General features: G+C 47.4%; 1 protein-coding gene across 1 annotated transcript in view; it reads right to left on the bottom strand.

Moving 5' to 3' along the window:
- The window catches only part of FSTL4 (follistatin like 4), a 420,441-nt gene that overhangs the window by 219,948 nt on the left and 182,109 nt on the right, over nucleotides 1-18,384 (bottom strand). The window contains exon 4 of the mRNA XM_018050393.1: nucleotides 939-1,187. Coding sequence (XP_017905882.1) covers nucleotides 939-1,187 — 249 coding nt within the window. The remainder of the gene's footprint in view (nucleotides 1-938; nucleotides 1,188-18,384) is intronic.

Raw genomic sequence — 18,384 nt, 5'->3', positions numbered from 1 at the left:
GGGACATCACACAGGCCTATGTGGGCTCCCCCCGACCTCCAAGATCCCACAGCTCAGGCCAGAGGACCTGTTCCCACCTGCATACAAGCTGCTTCTGCTGTCTCACATCACCTAGATTATTCACGTGTGGCCATTTGGGCTCAGCATCACAAACACTTCTACAGCCTCTGACATGCACCATTCATCGCAGCCAGAGAGACACAGAAATTTGTGGCCTCTCATGTCCTGGAACATCTGTGAGCTGTTGACACCTTCTTGGTGTCAACAAGGCCTTGAGCCACATGTTAGTAAGATGATATTCCTGTACGAAGAGCCACAGGCCTTGCCCCTGAGGCTCTTACCCTCTGCCAGGAGCTGGCACTGCTCTTCTCACTCAAGGACAGGGCATGAACACTTTGGCCCCCTCCTCCATGGAGATGGTCTGATATCCATGCAGGACCTTTCTTATGTAGCTCTGAGGTGCTCTAGACAGGCCAGGTGACCACTCTAGGCCAGAGATGGAGTGACTGCCATGCTGGGAACCTCTGTCCTGGGGTGGGGAGGGGCCCATCTGACTACTTTCTATGCACAGAGTGACCTTCTGACTCATGAGACATAGTCCAGAGGGGTCAGTGTGCTCCCTGCCACCACCTGGCAGGACCCACCCTGTGAGAGAGACCCGGGCAGGGTCTTTCAGCCTGGACCCTACGGACATGGGCTCTGCACCAGCCCAGACTTCCTGGGCCCTTCCTCAAGGGCAGGGGCCTCTGGAGGTGGACGCAAATGCCCATGCAGCACTGAAACACTGCTACTGCTTTTAAGGCTCCAATCTTCCTATTTCTCTATTTTTTAAAAACACACATAACCTGTAGACTCAGCACCCAGGTCATTTGTCAGAAAGGCATTAGAGGATTTGTGACAAAACCCACAAGCACAGAGGCACGGAGCCATCTTCCCACCTTTCAGGAAGCAGGCCTTGCTGCGGACCGTGATGATCTTCTTCCCCAGCAGGCAGGCAGCGCGGTGGAGCTCACAGTGGTTTTCGTAAACCCTCCCATCTGAGCCACACACGGGCACGTAGCTGGGCCGGCAGGCCTCCAGGCATCGGCACTCGGGCTCCCCTGTCTCCCTGCTGAGCGTACACCTGCTCCCGCGGCCGCACAACTTCTTCCCGCAGGAGGCCGGCTGCTCGTCGCGGCTGGAAAGTCCTGCGAGGCACACAAACACAGAGGGTCAGCCACCAGCACGCAGGCGCATGGGCCACCTGCATGGCTCTCTCAGGCTGTGTTGGCCAGAGTCTGCGAAGCCAAGGCATCGGGGCTCAGGCGCCCCATGGGGCCCCTGCCCCTCCAGTGGGTGGTGGACAGGAGGCTACAAGCAATGCCTTGTCATGTAGAGCCCAGGTTTTATGTCTGGCTCGCACCAAACATCTCAGATACAACCCCTGCCTGTCCTGGGAGGGAGGCGTAAATAGAGGGCCATGTGGAGGTGGTGAGGTACCAGTGGACCCTGCTGACTGACAAGCGGAGGGCTTGCCAAGGGATGGGGGCTTGAGCCAAAGTTCCTGTAACCACCATGCAGCGAGCATTTGCCTGCCTTAGGGAGCAGACCTGGCTTGAGGAGGGGTTTTGTGCAGGAGTCGGGGTGGGAAGTAAGAGGTAGCAAGATGTGGGTCTGCCTTGCTAGATTCAGAGAGCCAAGTGGAACTTCAGTCTGATGTGTTAGGCACTGGGGAGCCATGGTGGAGACCAGTGAGTAACAGCGCAGTAACAAGAAAGTGGTTCTCTAAGTGTTTAGGGACGGGGGCAGCCAAGGCAGGGAGGCCAGAGGCTGACCATTTCCTCTGGAAAGAGTACGGTTCTCCAAGACACAGGAGCAGTGGCAGCACCGGCACTCCACTGGTCAGCCCTTCCCTGGAGGCTCAAAAGGTAAAGAATCTGCCTGCAATGCGGGAGACCTGGGTTTCAGTCCCTGGGTTGGGAAGGTCCCCTGGAGGAGGGAACAGCTACCCACTCCAGTATTCTTGCCTGGAGAATTCCATGGACAGAGAGCCTGCTGGGCTACAGTCCCTGGGGTAGCAGCGAGTCAGACACGACTGAGTGACTAACAATAACAACAGTCCTTCTGGCACAATACTACAGCCTGTGTCCACGGGCAGGAGGGCTGAGATCATGGAAACAGCAGCTGCCACGGTGCTGTGTGTCTCCTGTACCCAACACACACCCATGGCGATGTCAGGCAGTGGTGTCCCGAGCTCACACACCAGAGCAGTGGGGCAGAGTGGTTTCTTGCTGAAAAGGCTCACTTACGTGGACGCTTAAATAAGCATCCATCACCTATGGGACATTCCTCAGGAGCCCAGAAAACAGGATGATGGCCACATGGCATTAATGGCAATAGATAGGAAATTGAGAGTTATAAAGGGATATCAAAACACAAATAATTGAAACATGTATACAGATTTTATGGCCACAGAAGTCTTTGCTTTTAAGTTTTAATTAAATTTTCTTCAAAATATTGGCAAGACAGAATGGCCCTGGCAGTCAAGACTGAACTTTCAGCCTCAACTCCTACTCTATGGGATTAAAATGCCTAAGGAAAAAAAAAGAAAAACTTGTTTTTGGTTAAGTCTGCTTTTCATCATTATAGATTTGAAAGGAAAAAAATCAGTTATCAGTAGATTAACTGCTTGATTCAATAACTCATTTAAATTCTTCCAGCCTTGGAAAGCTAAGAAATATTGACTTTTTCTTGAATCATAATAAACTAGAAGGTCAAAAAATCTCTTAGCAGTATAAAAGTACAGATCCTAAGTGGGCATGTGAATCTCCTTTTATCCACTTTGCTAATTGTTGGCGTGTCACTGCAAAGACTCAGTGGCATTCATGGGCCCCCGCTCACCCTGCTGGCAAGGCTGACGGGCAGAGGAAGCCAGGTTGCTGGCTCGACAGTGGGAGGCTCTGGGCTGGAGGCCCCCCACCCACAGTGTTTATGGCTGCTTTGCCACGGAGCCTGTTTGATTAGCAAAATTCTCCTGGGTTACCCGGGAAAGTGCTGGCAGCTACTAGAAGAAACTAACAGGCTCTAAAAATATCATCCTTTGTTTCTTTCCAAGATAATGATGCCTTTGTATCACTATTTTCATCAACTTTCCCATGTGATGTGAAGGACACCCACTAGTGGCTCCATTTAAGAAACTGAGCCCAGCTTTCTGAGCCTCTGGTCTCACAGTGCCTGCTTTGGGGGCTTTGCCCTGGCTGGAGTGCCCACACAGACAAGCTATGCCATCTCTCTGGGTACCTCAGCCTCAGTGTACCCCTGGGGCCCATTTCTGCTGCCCCTGCCAGTAAGAGTGCCCCTCTCTGAATCCCCTAAGCCCAGGAGGGCCTGCCTGACTCTCTGGCCTCAGGAGATGCCCAGGGTACAGAGCCTTTGTCTTCTTGCCCTTGCCCCCCCATCACTGACTCAGGATTTGTGAAATACAATAGTTTTCAAAACTGTCCTCCCTAACTCTGTTTAACCTCTAGGCTAGAAGCTGGGATGGGAGGGTAGAGGGGGCCCGTATGCGGTGATCTGCTCAGGGGTGTATCTCTCTTGCTTTCTCCAAGTGGGGAGCTGGAGGGATGACAGTATGAAGGGGAAGCAACTGTCTGTAGAGGTGGGCCTTCGCTGGGGTACAGGGGGCTGGAACCAGGAGGGGCAGAGCAGGAAGGCCCTTTGGAGACCACCTCAGTTCAGTTCAGTCGCTCAGTTATGTCTAACTCTTTGCGACCCCATGAATCGCAGCACGCCAGGCCTCCCTGTCCATCACCAACTCCCAGAGTTCACTCAAACTCACATCCATTGAGTCGGTGATGCCATCCAGCCATCTCAACCTCTGTCGTCCCCTTCTCCTCCTGCCCCCAATCCCTCCCAGCATCAGAGTCTTTTCCAATGAGTCACCTCTTCGCATGAGGTGGCCAAAGTACTGGAGTTTCAGCTTTAGCATCAGGCCTTCCAAAGAACACCCAGGCCTGATCTCCTTTAGAATGGACTGGTTGGATCTCCTTGCAGTCCAAGGGACTCTCAAGAGTCTTCTCCAACACCACAGTTCAAAAGCATCAATTCTTTAGCACTCAGCTTTCTTCACAGTCGAACTCTCACATCCATACATGACCACTGGAAAAACCATAGCCTTGACTAGACGGACCTTTGTTGGCAAAGTAACGTCTCTGCTTTTGAATATGCTATCTACATTGGTCATAACTTTTCTTCCAAGGAGTAAGTGTCTTTTAATTTCATGGCTGCAGTCACCATCTGCAGTGATTTGGGAACCTAAAAAAATAAAGTCTGACACTGTTTCCACTGTTTCCCCATCTATTTCCCATGAAGTGATGGGGCCAGATGCCATGATCTTCGTTTTCTGAATGTTGAACTTTAAGCCAACTTTTTCCCTCTCCTCTTTCACTTTCATCAAGAGGCTTTTTAGTTCCTCTTCACTTTCTGCCATAAGGGTGGTGTCATCTGCATATCTGAGGTTATTGATATTTCTCCCGGCAATCTTGATTTCAGCTTGTGCTTCTTCCAGCCCAGCATTTTTCATGATGTACTCTGCATATGAGTTAAATAAGCAGGGTGACAATATACAGCCTTGACGTACTCCTTTTCCCACCATCTAGTCCAGTGCAAACATCAAAGGAAGGGCCAGTTGGCATGGGCAGGTGCAGGGAGAACCCCCTGTACCTGAGCCTTGCCCTCTGAGATGCCCACAGCCCAGGCTGCAGCCAGCGCCTCTGAGGAGCAAGCAGCGCTGCACTGCCCAGGTCTGACCGTCCTGCCACTGCGGCTCTGGGGGCCTCTCCCAAGCTGTGCTCTGAGGGGCCAGTATCAAGAAAACACTCATGCCGACCTGTGCTCATCCAAGTTGCCAAGAACACTCAGGTTCTCTCCGACACGGAAATGGGCTGTTGGCACATATGTGATCCCTAATGATTTGCAATGAGGACAAAAGTCACTTGAAAGCCCTGCACCGTCCTTCCCAGTCTGTGGCTGGCAGGCCCACAGAGAGCTGAGAAGGCTGTGCACATGGGTGCAGGGGCCCCGGCCCCGCCACCGAGACACCTGCCAAGTGTGGTTTCAGAAACGAGCCCCTTGTCGCCACTTCCTCCTTGTTATTAAAACAGAATGAATTCCCCACTCCTACCAGGACGATGATAAACCAGTAATGGGAAAGGTAACCAAGTGAGACTGCCAGCAACTGCCTACAGTATTTATGGGTACGACCACGATGCCTGGAAAAGATATAATGCGCTTAATTTATAGTCATAAAGAAAGCCATTTACCCAGGTTAGAAACCGATCATCTCACCAAATAAGTGCTTTTCAACACTAATTAAATTTACTGAACACAGTCAGACATGGGAATTGTTACATGAAAGTTATGGTGGCAGAAGAAACAAGTCCATCTGTACCAGTCAGTGCTAAAGCCTCCCTCTGAGATTCAAATGAGGATTCTCCACGTGACTGCCTCAGACCTGGAACTGCTACCTCAGGGCATGGGTGGAGGCAGTGGAGGATAGCAGTGGTCAGACAAGCCACCCATCCCAAGGGGAGGGATCAGAGGGAGCAAGCCTTCCCCATTCACCTGGAGCAGGAAGCCTTTCTTGTTTTGTGACCATTGACCGCAGGGCAGAGCACAGACAATTTGGCTGTTTTGCTTCCAAACTCTGACTCAGTCTCTAACTGGTTCCTTGCACAGGGCACACCAATGAGCGGGCATCCTCTCCGAGCAGGATATGGCCCAAATGGCACAGGAGGGGAAACCCCTTAGTGTTCTACTCCGGGATGCTCATTGCCTTCAGGTACGTTTGCCCAGTGCGGTGTTCCGGTGTTCCGTCTGAGAACTCAGCCTCAGCTCGCCCTCTGAGGAAGCCCCTCCCCTCACACAGCTTGTGGAGGTCATTCTTGGTCTCTCTATAAGCAGTACTGCCTCAGTCCCCTGGGGAAGGGCTTGAGCTGAAATCCCCACTACCTGGCCCCACCCCACCCCAAAGCCCTAGTGAGGTGATGGCGTGGTTTTATGGTGGCTGCAGAATCACGAGTCACGTACAGATGTGAGAGCTGGACAGTAGAAATAAAAAGGCTGAGTACCGAAGAATTCTTGCCTTTGAACTGTGATGCTGGAGAAGAATCTTGAGAGGCCCTTGGACTGCAAGGAGATCAAACTGGTCAATCTGAAAGGAAATCAACGCTGAACATTCTTTGGAAGGACTGATGCTGAAACTGAAGTTCCAATACTTTGGCCACCTGATGCAAAGAGCTGACTCACTGCAAAAGACCCTGATGCTGGGAAAGATTGAGGGCAAGAGGAGAAGGGGGATAACAGAGGACGAGATGGTTGGATGGCATCACCGACTCAATGGACATGAGTCTGAGCAAACTCTGGGAGATAGTGAAGGACAGGGAAGCCTGGCGTGCTGCAGTCCATGGGGTCACAAAGAGTTGGACACGACTGAATGAGTGAACAAAAACAACGGTGGCTGCACACTCTGCAGGGCCCAAGACAGGCCACGGAGAGTGCGATGTGGACACTGGAGGTGAGAGGCGCACATGCAGTCCCAAGAACTGGCCACCCTGCCTGCTGATGGCCTCACTGCCTGCTGATGGCCTCTCTGCTGCCTGCCCTGAACTCCTGCATGTCACTGAAGTGGCCTCTGGTTTCTGCAGACAGAATGTATTTGCACAGGGATGAAGGGCCCACCTGTCAGCAGACACAGGCACGCACAGAGTATATGTGTTACTTTCTGTGCCTCGCTAGGGATCCAGCAGGGCGCTGAAGCCTGTATCTTGTGCTGTGGGCAGGTTTTTTAAAGACCTATAGTGAGGGCTTGCATTTGGAAGAGTGTGTGTAGAGGAGCAGTGATGTGGGCTGTATCAGCTGGAGCTGGGTAATGGTCACAGTACTTGCCCACATCTTCCCTGACATCTCAACCTTAGACATGCCCAAGATGGTCTGGAGACAGGGTGTCTGGTAAACTTTGAATCTGTCATTGCAGAAGACACCCAAATGCCTTGGAAGTGGTTGCAGAATTCAGGTTTGTATGAGAGCCAGGCAGAGACCCAGGTCTACAGCCAGTGCAGTTTCTACACACCGTGTGGAGTTGGGGCTAACAACCAGGCACTTCAGGAGTGCTTGCCAGCCAGCCCTCCACCCACCCGTTCATCCAGTCAATATTTATGGAGCACCTGCCATGGGCCACTACTCTAGGACCCTATCCTAGGGGCCGGGGACACAGGCAGACGGGGGCCCTGGCTTCAGTTCACTGATATCACAGAAAGATGCACAAGAATGTGAACAAGTGAACACATACGGGCAAATGTGGGCTGGAGAAAAGGGCAGGAAGGAGTTAAACAGGGCACTGCAGTGGGCCGGCTTCCGTCTGGAGGTCAGGGAAGAGAGGAGGTGAGAGAGGACCTGAGATCTGAAAGGTCTGAGATCTGGCAGAGCCCCAGACCCTGGACAGCACAGCAGCTTGGGGTGCCAGAGCCCGGGGTACAGAACAAGGCGGGAGAGGCAGCAGGGTCAGGCCTGGATTGCTTCCGGGCAGATCTCACAGGGCAGAACCAGTCTGTAGAGTCAAATTTGCTGTTTGCCCATCTGTATTCCCAGGGAAGTGGGGTGACTCTGGCTCCCTGAAAGCTTCAGTCAGCTTGTGGGAACTCAGTGTTGGAGGGGAGCCCCCTCTCCTGGGTTCAGCATCACCTGCTCCACACCTGGTCGAAAGGCCTGTCCTCCAATACAAGCCCCCTCACCCCCGACGCCAGCCCAGGCACCATTCCTCATATTTACAGGAGCTTATCTAATCCTCACTTAGCCCTTGTAACAGCCCTCTGGGGTAGATGCACTGACCTCACTCTGAATGTGGCATGTACATCTGCCCACTTTACAGACTGGGAAATAAGAGTCCTGCAGTGACATGCCGATGGTCAGACAGCAAGTAGACTTTAGGTGGTGGAGCCTAGATTTGAATGAGTCTCACCCCAAATCTCTCAGACTTGGAATAATAAGCTCAGCCAGGAATATGAGTTCCCTCAAGGAACCCAGGCCAGAAGGGTTCAGATGTCTAGTCTGGGCTTCTCCAACATCAGGACACACACAGACGTCAGCATTCCTGGCCAGCAGGATCTCTGCTGCTCACACATCCCAAGAATATGCAGCCTGGAGGCCAATTTAGCAACTTTTCTGAGGGCTATAGGCTTACAGCATCACAGGAGAAAGTCCTGCTTGGATCTTAGAACATGGAATTCTAAACCCGCACATTGCATGCATGGACACCTGGCCTGCAACCCCCTCCTTCCATTATGAGGTCTCTCAGCCTCAGTGGCCCCCTGCCCACCTCCTCTGGCCTTTTCCCCTGAAATTGTTAAGGTGACTGCTGGGCAGACGTGATGTCCTCTCAGTGACCACACAGCACGTCCTAAGCCCAGACCACTGTGTGCTTCATGAAAGAAGCTTGACCAGCTTAGAAACACTTGACCAATGTTCCAGCTTCCAAAGCTTAATGGAAACATATGGCTACCCATCACTGGAAGGTAATGGTACTTGTTCTGTGTGTGGCTCACAGATACTAAATTAAGGTCTGGCAAATTGGCTTCAGAACACACCAATCAGTCAAAGCCAGAAATGCCTGGCACACAGAGAGGGAAGAAGGACTTCTAACCCTCACTGGGCTCTCAATTCTGCCTGAGGAGTTTGATTCTAACCAATTCTAGAGCAGACCAAAGCCCAGACTAGGATAGTACACGTTGTCCCACCTCCCCGGGCAGGGTTTCTGGAGGTAACTATTTCTGGTCAGGGATGAAGAATGTAAGTGCCAAAGGACACTCCTCTAAAACCTGAAAACAGGACTCTGATGAGGATACAAAATGAGCAGTGTTTAAGATGTATTCAACTTGGTTACGAGGGACCCTCAGGGAGGGGAAGCTGGTTCAAAGGAGAGTTGGTGGAGGTATGGGTGTTGCAGAGATTAGGTGGGATAAGACTGCCAGGAAAGACAGACAACTGGGGAATGACCTACAGGGCAAGAACACCATACCCTTTGGGGGTTATTTTTTCCACCAGCAAGAAATAGTTTGCATTTTTACTGGAAACAAATCTGCAAGTTAATGTGTAATGCATACTGTGGGCCTTTGATGACACAAACTAATGAGGTGAACAGAGATATAACTCCCTAGTTCAGAATGGTGCAGCAATTTGGGGCGAGTCTGTTAAAAGATGTTCTTGTATGACACAAGAGGACTCGCCACCCTCCCTTGGCCTTATTCCCAAGCTCTGGGTAATTTTCCCAATGTCAACAACAGTGGCAGATGTCACCTGAGTCAGCTGCCAGGAATTTCATCCTTGCCTCCTTCCTGTGGAGCCCCCAGCCTCACAAAAGACCCCAGGAGGAGGAAATGAGACTGCAAACCACCGAGCTCAGCTCTGCTGGACTCTCACTTGAGAAAGACAGATGAGGTGTGTGGGAACGTGAGGGCACGCTGGAGCTGGACGTGTACGGTGGACTCATCCTAGACCTTATGTGATTCCCGAATCCCACCCGGGTTTCGAGTAACTCAAGGTTAAAGCTCACATTGTTCCAGCCCCGGGCTTGTTAGCTGTGTGAGCCCAGTCAAGTTTCCCACTCTCTTTTCCCTCTAATTTAAATACAAGAATAACGATGCTTTGCCTTTTGCAGGATCTTTTTTTTTTTTTTTTGAGGATTAAATGAGCTGATTCATGTGAATGGCTTGGCATATAGTAGGTGCACAATTCAAACATTTGGAATGACAGGTTGAATAAACAGACTGAAAAATAAGAAACCATTTGGTTTTACTGACATAAGTGTACATAAGTGTGGGTTAGTTACAGTCTTCAGGAGGTCTGCCTTAATGAAAAGGGGAACAAACACATACTGCAAGTATTGCCTGGTTTTAAAAGGCAGAGTCACAATAGCGCACTTCATAATATCTTGAGGAAATGCTTCCCTTCAAGTTTCCCCTGCACTGGAAACTTGCTTGACCCAAGTTAAGTCTGCCCAGCTTTCGGGGGCATCTGAAATCACACATTCTCAGGGCATGGTGAGCAGCACTGGCCTGCAACCTCCACTCTGCACCTCAGGGCCTCTGACCTGAACACAGTTTCGAAAGCAGGCTGGACGTGGGCCCCCGTCCGGTGGCTGTAGCAGGCTGCTCTCCTCAGTCGGTCCTGGTGTTTCTCTCCCCGCTGGGAACATTTTGCACTGTCATGCCATGCCTCCCTCTATAGTGTATTGATGACAGTAAAGCTACCCGAGGCATGATTTCTAGAACTTTCTCCCTGAGGCCTCCCACAGGCATACTCCACTTAAAAGGGGCTCCCAGACTGCTAGCCTGGATCTTTATTTGGCTGTTTGCTGGCGCTCAGCACTTCTCGCTGTGAAAGTGGGAACCCCCCCCCCCCACATGGCTCCCCAGATAGTAGAGCAGGGCCTCTGTAGCCAATCTCCACCATCACTCAGAGCTCCAGGGTGGGCATGCAGTGGTCTCTCTGGTTTCAGAGCAAAGACCAGGTTCTACTTCTGTTGATGAGAGCTTGGCACAGGGCCTGGCACAGAGAAGGCTGAGGAAAACATCAGAAGAAAGACCAAATCTTATCAACACACTTCAGAGACCTAAGACAGCTGGCTGGAGGTCTGAGTAACCAGAAATAATGGTTTTAAAGAAACAGACATGGCAACATTAGTAATAGAGTAGAAACTGCGGACAGCATTTGGAGGGAGAATGGACTGGACTGGACTGGACTGGATTCTGTCTGGATTCCACCAAAGCAAGCTTCTTTCACACGTGAGCCAAGTTTCCATATCAGTGACATGAGGGGGCACCTAGAAATTCCCTGAGACTGGATTTAGGATGTCTGTGAGAGCTTGTGTTCTAACATGCACATCTTTGCGCTGTAGTAAAACTATGATAATCCCTCCTCCTTTCTTTTTGCCTCTATTTGTCCTACCAGGTTATCTCAACTGGCCTTTGAAGGGTTATTTTGAAGACATTCTTGGGAAGAAAAGCTGCCTAAAAATGTGAAGCACAATTGGATTTTTGCCCTTGGGAGAGTTTCCTTAACAAAATGGTTTTGTTTTAGAGCACTTTCTCCAAATACATTCCTATCCCCAGGTTTCCATTCTTTGCCTAAAGCCTCTCCAGTTCACATCTGTCTTACGCTCTGTCTCCAGGGCCCTCATTTTTCCTCCTGGTTACTCAGCTCCCTTGTCACTTTCTCTGGGTCCTCGGGGGTCCCTGCGTCTTCCAGCTGAGGGGGGCAGATGTTGCTGCTCTCGGTGGGTCCCCTCTCTTGCTGATACCTCATTATGTGGGTTTGTCCCTGCTTCTCCACCAGCTAATGATTCAAGGCCGTGACATCTTGGGCTGCCTCCAATTATTTCGAGGATTATTGTGGAGACACTCAGCATGAGCCACCAGGATGCTCCCTAACACTTTAGACCTATGAGCACAGAGGGGATTGCTAAATCCTTCCAGGGCCATTTACCTGCTGTACAAATGCTGCCCCCAGGTCGACACATTATCTTGGTAGATCACCTGTCATTGGTGTATCTTACAAAACTGAATAATATGTACTTCTTGATTATTCCTTTAAAGCAAGAAATGGAGTGCAACAAAAATATCTGATATTAGCACAGAAAAATTTAGTACTTTCTAGTGAGAAGGGCAGGCTTCCCAGGTGGTACAGTGGTAAAGAATCTATCTGCCTGCCAATGCAGGAGATGCAGGTTCGATCTCTAGGTCAGGAATATTCCCTGGAGAAGGGATTGGCAACCCGCTCCAGCATTCTTGAATGGAGAATCCCATGGGCCAGAGGAGGCTGGCTGGCTACATTCTATGGTGCTGCCAAGGGTCGGATATGACTCGGCAACTAAGCAACAATAACCACCAGAAGGGTATCCGTTTCTCCTCTTAAAGACCTGCGCTTTTCTCTCAGTCATAAAAATACATGCTGGATAATATAGAAACAAAGCTCAGGAAGAGTATTAAATAGATATTTCCATTTCCACTCTGGTTTGCCTGAACCGAGCAGCTGCTGAGGCCTCTGGCAGGTGGGCCTGGGGGCCCAGGGAGGCTGGCTATCTGTCCTGCCTGAACAGCTGGGTGTGCTCCAGCTCTGAGCCCAGGAGGGCACACGCTGAATGGCGAGCGGGAGAATGGCGAGCGGGAGACTTCCTTCAGATGTCTCCGCAGGGGCCCAGCGAAGAATTCAGCATCCGGACCTGAGCTCGGGGGGAGCAGGCAGTGGACAATAATCATCCACATTAGGGGGTCTGGCCTCCAGGGGGAGAAAGAACAACCAGAATTCGAGCTGCTGGAGAAGGATAATAACTTCAACAGTCAACAAGATATCAAAACTCCAGGAGGACTGAGCACAGCACAAAGAGGGTTTTCAAGAGTCATGATTTTTGAACCAAGAAGAAAATCAGAGGAATTTAAAAGAGAATGGTCAGCACTGGGACTCAAATCTTCCAAGATCAAGTAGAGTATGTATCTCAAGGCCCAGAGCAAAAAATAGGAAAAAAAAAAAAAAAGTTCTGAAATACAGTAGTCATTCTAAATAAAAACTTTAAGGAAAAAAGGCACAGAGGACAACTTCTAAATATGTCCTTTTAAATGGTCAACCACTGCTTCAAGTAAAGATCAGGAGCCAGACAGGGGTACTTGTCATCACCATTTTTATTCAAAAAGGAAGTATAATAAAACAAGATGAAACATTAGTAAAAATTTGGAAGAGGCAACTAACAATTATCTCTTTTCACTAATTGTATATCTGTATACTTAGAAAACCAAGAGGTTCTAGTGAAAAAATATGAAAATTTTAAGAGAATTATGATGAGCGTGGTTGGACAGATGATAAATATGCCAAAATTAACCGTTCTTCTCTTCATTAGCAAAATAATTAGAAATGAAAAAGGGAAAATAGTCCACTCATAATAATGATAAGACCATAAACTATTTATGAATAAATTTAACAAGAAAGCCATAGGACTGATATGAAAAAGACTATAAAATCTTATTGAAGGTCATAAAATAAGATTTGAACAAATGCAAAGACATTTCATATTCTTGAGTGGGAAGATATTACCATAAATTTACAAATTTAATGCAATCTTTTGGGAATTGGATAAAATAATCTCAAGAAGTTTATTTGGAAGAATAAATGGCCCCAGATAACCAAGAAAAATAAGAAAAACAATAGTGAAGTGGGATGTGCCTTTCCTGATATCAGAACATCAAACCAGAAAGCTGCTATGATCAAATCAATAAGATAATGATTGAGGAATAGACAGATCAATGACTGTATATGTGACAATAAAATAGAAGAGGGTCCAGAAATAAATCCCCATGTATCTGAAAATTCGATGTATGACAAGAGTGGCTACTGCATAGGGAACAGGATAGTCATTTGATAAACGATAGTCACTGTATTTCGCCTAGCTATCGCACCTGGAATGAAACAGCATCAGAAACTTTTCACAAAACATAAAAGACAAAATTAAAGTAGCTGTGCATGTTTAAATTATTCCTACGAAATGATGAGTGAATATAACAATACTTATACACTTTGTGCACAGCCTAAGCATAGCAGTACCATAAACAACTATGTACTCATCAGTGCACTTTAAAAAGTTTCATTAGTTTTGAATTCCTATTTTATTCCCTCATTTCTACTCAGAGGTAAATATGACCTGGAATTTTTGTCTATTATTATTTTGTTTTTCTTTGTAGTTTGAGCTCATCTTTGTATTTTTATGCAATATACTGCTCTTTTTTTAAACGTGTTTCTGAACTTTACAGAAATGAAACACCCTATACTTACTTACCTGTGAAGTGACCTCCTCGCTCTTATACTGTCTCGTTTCACCACACCTTTGCATATACCTGCAATTCATTTTCACTTATGGTGCCCATTGTACACACATGCCATTATTCATCTGTATAGTTTATTTAGATTGTTGATTGCTTTTTCCCATGGTCCTCTTTCTCTCTTTTCTTTCTTTATTTTGGATTGAATACTTCACTTTTCATTCTTTTCTTCTACTCAGATGAAAATTAAATATATTCTTTTTATTCTTCTACTCTTTAATCTATAAATTTAAAAATGTATAAATTAACCTAAGTCCAAAATTAACTAATAACTTTACCCTCCACAGGAAGAACCTCAGACCATATGAACTATAATCACTCCTCCCTTGACCTAAATATATGAAAATAGTATATATTAATTCTATGTTTATTCCTCATAATTCCTTCTTATGCCTCAAGTTTTCTTAGTTGTGTCTGTCTAAAATATCCATATTACCCTCATTTAAAAGAGTGATTGATGCTCTGTAATTCTATGTCCACAGATTTTTCCTCTCAACTCAATAAACATTTTATTCTTCTGCTCTTTGGCTTCCTTGTTATTGAGATGTCAGCTGACAGCCTTTTCATTCTTTTGTATGTAATCCATCTTTTCTCTTTGGATCATTTTAAAATCTTCACTTTGTTTTCCTGCAGTTTCTCCATGATGTGAAAGTGTTGGTCGCTCAGCTGTGTCTGACTCTCTGCAACACCACGTACTCCTCCTGCCAGGCTCCTCTGTCCATGGGATTTTTCAGGCAAGAATACTGGAGAGGGTTGGTTCCATCCCTGGCCCAGGGATGGCCTGAGTCTTCTGCATTGCAGGCAGACTCTTCACCATCTGAGCCATTGTGGAAGCCCTTCTATAAGGTAAGTATGCAGATTTCTCTGCATTTGTTCTGCTTGCAATTCATTTGGCTTCTGGGAAGTGAGGATTCACGTCTTTCATCAATCCATCACAGTCATCTTTCTTTACATATCGTCTCTGCTCCATTATTTCTCTGTTTTTCCCTCCCAGGCATTCTGATCAGACACATGTTACAAGTCCTCATTCTACCTCCTTCTATCTCAGTATCTCTTATCTCTTTCACATTTCCCATATTTGGTTTCTCTGTGCTGCATTCTATGTAATTTTTTTCTAATTCATCTTCTAGCTCCTGAATTCAGGCTTTTTCTAATCTACTCTTGCATTCTCTCACTGAGCGTTTATCTTTGAATGTTTATTCCTAAAAGTTCTATTTAGTTCTTCATAAAGATGAATGGTCATCTCAAGAATCTCTTGATTTTCTACCATATTTGCATCTTCAAAAATCATTGAACATATATATATTTTATGTTCCGAGTCACTTTGTTATTTATGCTGGTTGTTGCATGGTGTTTCTCCCCCATGGCATTTCAAGTTTATTTTTTTAAGAGTGATCTCACACTTCTTGGGAGTAGATCTGTGAAAATTCTGGATGCACAGTTTGAAGATGGGCTCATCTTGAGCTAAGCACTTGTGCTAGGTACTCTATCATTCTGCGTTAAGCTCAATTTTACGCTTGAGATTTTACAGACTACCTAGGTAGTCTGCATCTGAGCTACAATTTCTTATAGAGATCACCATATGGTTATATGTTATCATGAGATTTTTTCCCCCTAATTGTTTTCTACTCTTTTAATTTTGTGCCAAGACTTGAGACAAGCACATTTTCTTGCACTGGCTTGTGACAGGGTATGTTTCTTTCTTGTTCAGTCCTCCATTGTGGATGGAACCGCTTGGAGTTTCAGGTTTACGATGGGAAGGAGAGAAATTTTTCCAGATATATCCAACTTGGAAGGACCCTGGGGTTTGTCCTTGCTGCCCTGAATTATGCTGGGTGATCAAACCAAAGCTAAGGTTCACCCAGTTTGGCCAAAGCCCTCCAGGCAAAGCCAGCTTCCAGCTACATTACTCTCTGGGTTCCTGATTTCACTTGCTTTTTTTTAACCTCTAAGTATTCTTTACATTCTTACCAGCACATCAGTGCCTAAAAGGATTTAAAAATATATTTCTCTGCCACACTGCCAGAGGTAGAAGTTAGGTTATGACTTTTTAAAGTATTATATAACAATTACAAAGCTGAGGTAAATACAGAGATACGACACTCAACACAGCACTAGGCAGCTCTTTGGAAAGTGGCTGAGAACTGTTCCTGCCACAGAAGAGAGAGGGAAGCCTGGGGTCACTGCCAGATAGCCTATTGTCATTTTCCTGAGGCTGAGCGCCGAAGAATTGATGCTTTAGAACTGTGGTGTTGGAGAAGACTCTTGAGAGTCCCTTGGACTGCAAGGAGATCCAACCAGTCCATTCTGAAGGAGATCAACCCTGGGATTTCTTTGGAAGGAATGATGCTAAAGCTGAAGCCCCAGTACTTGGGCCACCTCATGTGAAGAGGTGACTCATTGGAAAAGACTCTGATGCTGGGAGGGATTGGGGGCAGGAGGAGAAGGGGACGACAGAGCATTAGATGGCTGGATGGCATCACCGACTCGATGGACGTGAGTCTGAGTGGACTCTGGGAGTTGGTGATGGACAGGGAGGCCTGGCGTGCTGCTATTCATGGGGTCGCAAAGAGTCAGACACGACTGAGCAAGTGAACTGAACTGAACCTGCATGTTTAAAGCAAACTTCAGCTCTTCCAACACCAGAAAGTTACAAATTAAAGAGAAGTCTGTGAATGGGATGCAGTGGAGGAAAAAGACACAGTTACCACCAGTAACCTACATCCCTGTCTTCTACCTCAAAGCTCAGAGCAGAGCCACTTAGGAGCAGGACATTTCTCAGTGTAGTGAGGTGGCTGGTGATAAATACAAGATCACCGACTTACCACTCTCAGACCACTTGTGATAACAGAAATAAAAAAAGACTGAGTTGGGTTTGAAGTATCTTCTGAATAAGCAATGCCTTTAGGCACAGTGTGGGTCTCTGACCTATAACACCATCTCATCTCTAGTTTATATTGACCAGAACAAACCTGGTTTTGACTGGTCCTCCTCTCCTGAGGCGGAATCAGCAGAGAGGGAGGGCTTTGCTCTCATTGACACATTTCTAACTAAAGCCTGGGAAGAAGTCATTCTGTATCAGTTATTGGATCAACCTTATCTAGAGTGGCAAAACGGGACAATATTTAAAACCAAAATATCAGACTATGGTTTTTCCTGTGGTCATGTGTGGATGTGAGAGTTGGACTGTGAAGAAGGCTGAGTGCCGAACAATTGATGCTTTTGAACTGTGGTGTTGGAGAAGAATCTTGAGAGTCCCTTGGACTGCAAGGAGATCCAACCAGTCCATTCTGAAGGAGATCAACCCTGGGATTTCTTTGGAAGGAATGATGCTAAAGCTGAAGCCCCAGTACTCTGGCCACCTCATGCGAAGAGGTGACTCATTGGAAAAGACTCTGATCCTGGGAGGGATTGGGGGCAGGAGGAGAAGGGGACGACAGAAGATGAGATGGCTGGATGGCATCACTGACTCGATGGATGTGAGTCTGGATGAACTCTGGGAGTTGGTGATGGACAGGGAGGCCTGGCATGCTGCGACTCATGGGGTTGCAAAGAGTCGGACACGACTGAGTGACCGAACTGAACTGATCCTTCTAAGCAGGTCTTATTGGCCAAAACAAAACGATGTTTGATTTGTGACAACAAGCATACTTATCATTTTACATCCAAACGTGTCAGAATGACTTTTGCTATTTTATTCCAAGGGGAGAAAATTCTAATATTATTTTAATTTCACAAGTTAAGAGGTAGGCAGCAGAGCATGGTGGTGGCCAAGTGGGGAGTGGAGTACCACAAGGAAGGGGACCAAAGAATGAGGCCAGATTGGTTCCAGCAGCAGTGCATGGGCTGTGGCAGGTGGGACAAGGGCCCAGAGAGGAAGATGGGGTGAGGACATGACTTTATATACAGGGGGACCAAGCAATAGATGGATACCTAGAGGATAATGGGAGCCAGGTTTCTCACAGGAGAGAGCTACAAATAAGACAAGAGGGAAGCTAAAAGGAACTCTAGAAAATGAACTCTGTGTGTGTGTGTGTGTGTGTGTGTGTGTGTGAACTGTGTGCGTGCGTGCGTGTGTGTGTGTGTGTGTGTGTGTGTCCTGGATGTCTTTTCTAGAGAGAAGCTGGGAGCAGTAAAACTCCAGTAGTAAGGAGTGCCCTGAGAAGGCATTGGCAACCTACTCCAGTATTCTTGCCTAGAGAATTCCATGGACAGAGGAGCCTGGTGGGCTACAGTCCATGGGGTCACAAAAAGTCAGATACAACTTTGCCTGTGTGTACTGAACTGTAACTTCCTCCAATTTTAAAGGAAAACTGGAGAAGGAAATGGCAACCCACTCCCGTGTTCTTGCCTGGAGAATCCCAGGGACGGGGGAGCCTGGTGGGCTGCCGTCTATGGGGTCGCACAGAGTCGGACACGACTGAAGCGACTTAGTAGTAGTAGAAGTAAGGAGTGCATTTTATTCTCATGTCTTGGTTTCTAA

This window comes from Capra hircus, chromosome 7, assembly GCF_001704415.2.
Source record: "Capra hircus breed San Clemente chromosome 7, ASM170441v1, whole genome shotgun sequence".
Classification (NCBI taxonomy): Eukaryota; Metazoa; Chordata; class Mammalia; order Artiodactyla; family Bovidae; genus Capra; species Capra hircus.
The sequence above is the reverse complement of the archived record's forward strand: the minus strand, read 5'-3'. Positions and strand labels throughout refer to the sequence as shown.